Source organism: Colias eurytheme, chromosome 25 (assembly GCF_061535395.1).
Source record: "Colias eurytheme isolate Ceu_HAF_F1 chromosome 25, ilColEury1 Martin Lab GWU primary, whole genome shotgun sequence".
Taxonomy (NCBI): domain Eukaryota; kingdom Metazoa; phylum Arthropoda; class Insecta; order Lepidoptera; family Pieridae; genus Colias; species Colias eurytheme.
Window position 1 is genome coordinate 444,870 of NC_143004.1, and position 9,163 is coordinate 454,032.

The 9,163-nt window shown below is 38.4% G+C and overlaps 1 protein-coding gene across 1 annotated transcript in view; it reads left to right on the forward strand.

Annotated features, from left to right (window-relative positions):
• LOC149897386 (inactive dipeptidyl peptidase 10) overlaps positions 1 to 8,688 on the forward strand; it is an 86,491-nt gene extending 77,803 nt beyond the window's left edge. The window contains exons 9-19 of the mRNA XM_090116261.1: positions 344 to 450; positions 529 to 675; positions 1,253 to 1,391; positions 2,116 to 2,259; positions 3,910 to 4,050; positions 4,589 to 4,680; positions 5,553 to 5,673; positions 6,472 to 6,545; positions 7,384 to 7,544; positions 7,634 to 7,830; positions 8,310 to 8,688. Coding sequence (XP_089972387.1) covers positions 344 to 450; positions 529 to 675; positions 1,253 to 1,391; positions 2,116 to 2,259; positions 3,910 to 4,050; positions 4,589 to 4,680; positions 5,553 to 5,673; positions 6,472 to 6,545; positions 7,384 to 7,544; positions 7,634 to 7,830; positions 8,310 to 8,456 — 1,470 coding nt within the window. The 3' untranslated portion in view covers positions 8,457 to 8,688. The remainder of the gene's footprint in view (positions 1 to 343; positions 451 to 528; positions 676 to 1,252; positions 1,392 to 2,115; positions 2,260 to 3,909; positions 4,051 to 4,588; positions 4,681 to 5,552; positions 5,674 to 6,471; positions 6,546 to 7,383; positions 7,545 to 7,633; positions 7,831 to 8,309) is intronic.
• Positions 8,689 to 9,163: the final 475 nt, after the last annotated feature.

Below are 9,163 nucleotides of genomic sequence, written 5' to 3' on the forward strand. Positions count from 1 at the left end.
CAGAATTTGTTGTAAAAACCCCATTCTATAATTTTTTAAATTGATATGTAGGTAACCTATGACGGTTGTGCAAAAAGATTGTAAAAGATTCCCATTAGTTATATTATCTTATAGATTAAAGATATCCAGATTATACATTTAAGAACTTATAACAGATATATTTCGAAAAATCGCATTTGACAATTATTTTGTTATATAATTTATAGATAATTATTTACCGCGAATTAATTTAATATGCATATTATTTACTATCAATTTCAACAAAAAAAAAATATTTAACCTATCCTGACGGTGATTCGAAAAAATTGTCAAGTACTATTGTTATAATTTCACATGTATCCAGATATACCGCGACGAGACAGACGGCACGCGTTGGTCCGGTCTCGGCTCCGAGCCGTCCGACGAGGAGTGCGGCTGGTGCGGCGGCGGCGCGCTGCTCGGCGGCACCAGCGGCTCCACCGGCACCAGCGGCTCGAGCGGCACCAGCGGCTACAGCGGCACCAGCGGCACCGGCACCGGCGGCACCATCGGCGTGTTCACCACCGCGCCGGTGACGGACCACGGCGGGCTGTGGAGACACGCGGTGCACTTGACGCAAGACACGAGGACCACGCTCACGCAGGGCAGCTTTGAGGTCACGCAGCTGGTTGGGTGGGATGAGAGGAGGCGGTTCTTGTAAGTTTGTTTATTGAAGTTTTTGGTTATCATTTTTTTTGAAGTGAAACTTCTTTATCGGGATTGAAAAAAAATTTAGTGTAACATTTTTTCGTTACGCGTGAAATTTTTCCGTTACGCGCCATCTTTTTCTTATGCGTACCATCCTACCACGCGTGATTCGACGTATTTCTGTAAAGTTGCATATTATAGTAAATTATTTTTTGAAAAATAAGGTCATAAAGAAGTTTCACTTCTTACGTGTGTACACTAGTACACGCACACATTTTTTTTAATTTTATACTATTATAGTGCCTTACGGTCTTACCAAAGCGAATTTTTTAAATTAATTACATTTGACATAACATTACACATTAAATATAAGCGATGAACGAAATAGTCAAATTGTATCAGAATTATACAACACACGTAATAATACAATACCTACAAAAAATAAAAGAAATAGAAGAAGTCAGACACATGAAAAAGGCATTTAATTTAATTACAAATATCATATTATACAGCAATTTTTAATTGGGTACCAGTGCCTTAAAAACTAGATATAATAATAAAATCTTATTCCTGCCTGGTTTCCCAGGTACGTGCTCGGTACAGCAGAAGAGCGCGCAGGCGACCGGCACCTGTACCGCGTGCTGGTGCCGCGCGACGGGTGGCCCGCCGTGCCCGCCTGCCTCACCTGCGGCCCGCCGACACACAACCCGCCCACCGACCCGCCGGTAATACTACACAGTGCACTAGTTGTATACTACATTATACAGAATACAAGTTATACAGTACACTACTGATACAGTACAGTACTGATGCAGTACACTAGTGATACAGTACACGACACAGAACGCAGGTTATAATATAGTACACTATACAGAATGCAAATTCAATAGAACACTAGTGATACAGTACACTATTAATACAGTACACTACATGGAAACACAGAACACAAAATTTACAGTATACGACTGAAACAGTACACTTCACAGAACGCAAATTATACAGTACACTAAACAGTACGAAAATTATATAGAACACTAGTTATACAGTACACTATACAGTAGAACAATTATACAAATTACAGTACAGCACATTGAACGCAAGTTATACAGTGCACTACATAGTACGCAAATTATTCAGTACCTACACTACACAAAACGCAAGTTATTCAGTACACTACATATAACGTAAGATATACTTTACACTCGTTTAACAGTACAGTTGTCTTACAATACACTTATTTGACAGTATACAGTACAATTTTCAATACAATTTGACGAAGGCTGACTTAATAAGCGAGTTGGTAGAATAGAAAACAATAGATCATTATAACCAGCGCCCATTAGCTGCTTCACAATACGCAATATTTTTTTTATATTCTTTGAAAATATTCCTATTTTTGTAAATTAGTAAATTATGTATATTATGTTATATTTATATGAAACATTCCAGGAATACGACAACGTGACGTCATCATTCCCATCATGGCCGACATCGACGGTGTTACCGCACGTGTCAGACGAGAACGACTCGCTGCCAACCGAGTGTCTGTACAATAGAGTCTTGTTCAGCAAGAACTTCTCATATTATGTGCAGGTTAGTTAGAAGAGAATAGAATACTAGAATCTGATTATAGCAGGAAATACTGATTTCAGAAGTACGAAAAAAATATGACTTATTAAGTTTTTAGTAATTATATTTATATATTATTATTTACCACTTCATAATTTGTTACCTGGCTTAAAAACATTCTACATTTTGTGTATAGTTTGCCCATTATAAAGGTTTTTTCACAGGCCATTTTTGGAATTCAGGGTCGAAGCTTTATTCAGACGCCAGACATTAGTAAAATTATTAGACTCCCGTCTGTTTTGACGTTATATTTCAATTAACCTATTAATTAACTAGTACTTGGCTGAAAAAAATACAGCAATATAGTTAATTTTCATTCAAAAAAAAACCACTCAAACACGCATATTTTGTAGTTGTTCGAAATAGTTCCGCGTGATTTTTGTTTTAAAATGCGTGGTATTTTTTATTTTGTTTGTGTCTACTATAAGTGCATAATATTTAAGAATATAATAATACAATTTTAGTAAACAAATGTATATATTTTTTAAACGAAATATTTAAAATTGCTCTAAATACGGCTTCCAAATTAACTCGCGCCACAGTAGTACAATATACATTATTGTAATACTGTGCTCGCGCTCAGCAACGGCCGGTACTACCTACGTCCTACACACATCAACAAAGTTTAGGGATATTTGGTATTGCATCAAATATCCCTAAATCTATGGAGAATTGTTTTAATATTGTACATGGAAGAATTATAGCTTATATTAAGGTCTTTAATAAAAAATATAATCATTTCATGATTTTTTTTTTTTTTATTAGAAATTTTGACAAACTGCATAAAATTTAAGCATAATATAAGCCATTTATTGAATTATCTTAAAAAAAATACGCAGTTTGTAAAAAATGACCAAGAAAAATATTTTTTTTTGTCATTTTTGAATTTTGAAAACTAAGCTTCTAAATGTAAAAATATTTCGTATGTTTACCGAGTATATGTATAGGTGTAACATACTAATATATAACCGAAATTTGAAACCTGACCCTGAAATCTGTCTCCGCTTTGCGTTAAATGCCCCATATATTGTATTAATATACACAAGCAACAGAAAGAGGCCCTAGAACAGATCCCTGTGGAACTCCGTTATTAATTGAGTCGCCACAGGACTGTTAATCAATTAATAACAAAGTTTCGTATATTAATTTGCGTTTGTTAGCTATGAGGTTCTATGTTACATTTTTAATTCCATAGTATTTGCTTTTTCCATAATAAACTGGAATGTTCTACACAGTCAAACGCTTTATACACGTCATACTACCCATTTGGACGCAGTACGTTTGCCAGGTCATACTATCCATTTGGACGCAGTACGTTTGCCAGGTCATACTATCCATTTGGACGCAGTACGTTTGCCAGGTCATACTATCCATTTGGACGCAGTACGTTTGCCAGGTCATACTATCCATTTGGACGCAGTACGTTTGCCAGGTCATACTATCCATTTGGACGCAGTACGTTTGCCAGGTCATACTATCCATTTGGACGCAGTACGTTTGCCAGGTCATACTATCCATTTGGACGCAGTACGTTTGCCAGGTCATACTATCCATTTGGACGCAGTACGTTTGCCAGGTCCTACTATCCGCTTTAACGCAGTACGTTGCCCACAGGAGTGCTTGGGCCCCGGGCCGCCGGCCACGTTCCTGTGCAGCGCGCGGGGCGCGCGGCTCGCGGCGCTGCACGACGGCGCGGCGCTGCGCCGACACGTGGCCGCGCTCGCCGCGCCCGTGGCCAAGGTGTTCCGCGTCGAGGTGGGTGGGAGTGGGGCGGGAACACACGACAAATTGGCACACACGCACACACACTCCATAATACAGAAAAAAGACGTGTGGCACTCGGGGACTGCCGCGGTAAAGCTATTGCATGCTATGCCTTTAAGCCACACCTCCGTGCCCGTCCCCGTGGGGAGCGTGAGGTTTTTCGTTACGCAATTTCTGGATTCGGTCCCCGCGCTCAAGGCCCGCGATAGAAGCTATGCAATAGCTTAAAAAATAGGATAAAATATAGTTCTAGCATAAAATATAGTTGACATTTTCAAACAAATGTGTAAATAAAAACACAAATTAAAAAAAATACCGTGTGTGCGGAGCACACGTGTTAGAAGTCAAACTTCTTTGATAAGAATCAAAGATACCATAATCGTCGCCTTATTCCATGACGTGACGGTATTGACATGCGACCTTGAAATTTTACTCTCAACGCGTCTAAAGAAGTTTCAGTTCAAAAATCAATTTTACTCAGATAAAGTTTCAGATCAAGCAACACAGACTAAAATATCAATATTCCCAGGTACAAGCGCATCGCGAGGCGCGCGTGCGGCTGCTGCTGCCGCCCGGCCTCAGAGAGACGGATGACTTGCCGCTGCCGCTTGTCTTGCATGTGTATGTACTATAATCAATTTGTAATTTTTATTCAAAATATATCAGTTGAACTATTTGAAAATTTTCATACGCTTTTTTAGGTTTCTATATCTATTAAAAATTTTAAAAAGTTAGCTTTTACAAACGAACAAGTACAAACAACTAGTTTATATTTGTATTGTACTTGTATTGAATATTGCACGCCTCATAAGCGAAGCGTTGAGGTGGGTACTACTGTCACTTCGCGCAAAACATCTGATTTTTCAAACTTAAAATGTCTTTATGTATCATACATTGCACTTGTAAGATAATACATACACACACATATTAAGAAAAAACACTATTTTTAACGTTCATGATATTTTTGATGTCATTTTTGTTATTTAAACTAGTTAAAAAACAGTTTAAAAAAGTTCTGTCTTGGACGTCCGTGTGTCTGTATGTGCGGATCCTTTTTCTTGTTAACACGATAGCGACCGAAATACTTTACTAATCGAGTCTTTTTTTTTTCTCTTACGCTTGAGTATGCTCAGGAATAGAACCCTTTCATTTTTCAGGGTCTGATTTGATGTGGTTTAATTGTTATTAAATAAACAAAAATAATAATTAATAAATATTTATTAATAAAAAATTATGAGGCGTGCACTTTTGGATTTTCCAAATTATTTAGTTTTATAGTCAAATGCTTTATAAATGAAATATAAAAAATTCTCAATACATCTTTCTTTCCACACCTCTACAATAATAAAATATCATATTAAAACAAAATTATAAAACAATCAAAAATTTCCCACATTATTATACACACATTCGGACCCCCTTCCATACCTTTAAAACAATAAAATATTATTAAAACAAAACTATAAAACAACAAGATTCAATTCTCCCCCCAGTTCAGCAGAGCCCGGCGGGCAGCTAGTGACGTCCCGCTGGCGCGCGGGCTGGGGCTGGTACCTCGCCGCCGCGCGGAACTTCATCGTCGCTGAGATCGACGCGCGTGGCTCTGGCGGGCAGGTGCGTAGTTCACTACACTACACAATATCTATAACAATAAACTTCACACGTATAACAATAAATCATTTTTTCTTCTTTTGCACTATCCCATAAACTTCATACATTTCCTTCCCCATCTGGTTGCCTAGTAGAGATTGCTGCTTATCAATAAGGCCGCCTCTTGTACAAACTATGCATTTCTATTGTATTAATGTTATTTTTGTCATAATTCATAATTGTCCTTAAATTCGATCAGTTAAACAAATGTATAATGAATCTGCCCCTTACACTAGGGGGCATGGGACTTCACTTTACTCACACGACTGTAGGTACAATATATGAATGAAACTACACTGTATGAAGTGTAGTTAGTTTCTTTCGGTCAGTTGGACCGAGACACTACAATACACTGAACTACACTGCACGAGATTGCTCTGCATAACGCTACAAATTTAATAAAAAAAATCGACAGTTGATAATTTTTTCACACACGAATTAAACAATATTTTTTGATCAAGAAACAACACATCGATACAGTTACTTTAGCGTTAAACTAGCAGAAATTATAAGCATACTAGCTTACCGCCCGCGGCTTCGCCCGCTTTGTCTAAAACCTAATAAATTGTATACAAAAACCTTACTCTTGAATCACTCTATTAAAAATTAAAAAAACCGCATCAAAATCCGTTGCGTAGTTTTAAAGATTTAAGCATACAAAGGGACATAGGGACAGAGAAAGCGACTTTGTTTTATACTATGTAGTGATTAAAAAGGAAACTAATTAATTAAAATATGTATTTCACATTCAATATTTTATAGGGTGAAGAGTTACGCACGGAAATCTATCAAAAACTGCTATCGGTGGATGTAGAAGATCAAATAGCTGTTCTGTCGTAAGTATTTAATGTTACTAGTAATTTAGTATTCCAATATATAGATTATTTTTATATTAAAAATAACAATTATTCTTGCTACCAAGTTGTATCAAAATTTCCACGTATCGCGATGATATATAATTGTTTCCATATTCAGATTTATCAAATGTGTTTTCCATTCTAAAATATATCTATCAATACTTATTTTTTAATACTAAATGTAAGTTTGATATTAATTTGCACATTTAACTAAATTTATTTAACTCATCAAATTAATTAAATGCATACAAAAGTAATGGCCCTAGCATAGATCCTTGAGGGATTCCTGATTCTATATTTATATAATTACTTTTTATAGAACTTAAAGGAGTTTCTATTACAATTTTAAAAATAAATCAGTCAGTCCAAATCTTCAATTACACCAAGTGTGTTAATTTTTTTAATTTTATGATGTAATATGTACGTAGTCGAAAGCTGTTTTCAAGACTGTAACGACGAGAAAGATGCAAATTTCATTTTATTCGTTTCATTGAAAATGTAAATTCGAGAAACTTGTCATCTTCTTGTCATAATTGAATTTGGATCGGTTTATCATTTAACGTAGGTGGTATAACCGTAAAATAAGATTAGCGAGGAGCGAAGCGACGAGCGTTTTAGCTTGATTTTGAAGTGTTGCACGATTAGGTCGAGCGAAGCGAGCGTGTTGTTGACGTTGTAATTGCATTCACCTGGCGAGAATCGATTTTGTATTGAGGTTATGACTTCATCGTGTTGTGATGTACTTTTGTTACAATAGGTATTTTTGTTTTTAAGCAACATAATATTGATTATTTCAACGGTTGCACCGTTCCGTCAGGTACCTGCGCGACAACCTGAAGATGGTGGACGGGTCGCGCGTGGGCGCGTGGGGCGCGGGGTACGGCGCGGGCGCCGCGCACGCGCTGGCGGCCGGCGACGCGCGCAACCTCACGCGCTGCCTCGCGCTGCTGGCGCCGCTCGCCGACCTGCGCCGCCACAGTGAGTGCACTAGTCGGGCCAGGCGGGGTCAGGCCTCGCTCTGACAAGGCGCTATGTTTATGTTCGACTTGAAATGTCTCTGTGCGCAGACTCGTACTGGACGGAGCGGTACGGCGGGCCGGCGGGCGGCGGGCTGGCGGCGGGCGCGGTGTGGCGGCGGGCCGGCAACCTGCCGCCGCGGCGCGTGCTGCTGGCGCACGCGGGCGCCGACACGCGCGCGCCGCCGCACCACGCGCTCGCGCTCGCGCACGCGCTCGTCCGCGCGCAGGCGCTCTACACGCACCACGTGAGTGACACACACACGCACCACGTGAGTGACACACACACGCACCACGTGAGTGACACACACACGCACCACGTGAGTGACACACACACGCACCACGTGAGTGACACACACACGCACCACGTGAGTGACACACACACGCACCACGTGAGTCATACACACACACACGCACCACGTGAGTGACACACACACGCACCACGTGAGTCATACACACACACACGCACCACGTGAGTGACACACACACGCACCACGTGAGTCATACACACATACACATGAACCACGTGAGTCATACACGCACCACACAAAAAATAAACACCAATCACAAGACATCAATCAATCACAACAACAAAAACACAGAATCGTACACAGAAATACAGATACACAAAATAACACATTGCTTATTTTAAATTTCTAAGTTACAGTTGTAGTAAATAATTAAACGATCTCATAACACAAATAAATAAGTATGTTTTTTATTACAGGTATACCCAGACGAAGGTCACAACTTTGAGAAATCGTCTCTCCATCTACACAGAACAATGGAACAATTCTTCGACGAGTGCTTCGGGCCAGTAGAAGTAGCCGACTGGGACGCGGGGGTCGAGGGTTTGTTCCCGTTTAGGGACTAAATATAAATGAGCGTGTGTACGGAACACACGTGTCAGAAGTGAAACTTCTTTGGCAAGATTCAAAGATACCAAAATCGTCGCCTATTTCCATGTCGTGACAGTATTGCCATGACGCGAACATGACATTTTATGCGTCTAAAGAAGTTTCACTTCAAAAATATTTTGTGACACAATAAATTTTGTTAAAAAAATGAACGCAATAATTTTGTTTGTTTTGGAAATAAAAATACCCTAATCATACAAAAATGAAGTGATTCTCAGACGCGAAGTAAATAAAATTAAAAACTGACGAGTCACAAACTGACACACACCCAAACAATAAGTATCTATAAATTAACTAAATACTAAATGCAATAATCCCGCAAAATTAATTTTTTTTTTACTTTGTAAATAAATATTCCCGGTTCAAAAATGAACAAAATGTAGTATAAAAACGAGAAAAAATAGATATTATGCTATTCCCAAAGCAATAATAATTAAATTCGAAAATTATTATGCAAGAAAATACTTACTGTCCAGTAGCAAAATAATGAAAACTGAACAAGTAAATATAATATTCCCAATGCGACAAAAATAATTAATAATTAATTGCACTGGATATAATTATCAAGATGTACATTTTATTCATTAATATTCCATCAGTTGAAAAAAATTATTAACTCGATAAAACATTAGAAAAAATTGCAGACGAAGGACGACAGAATTGA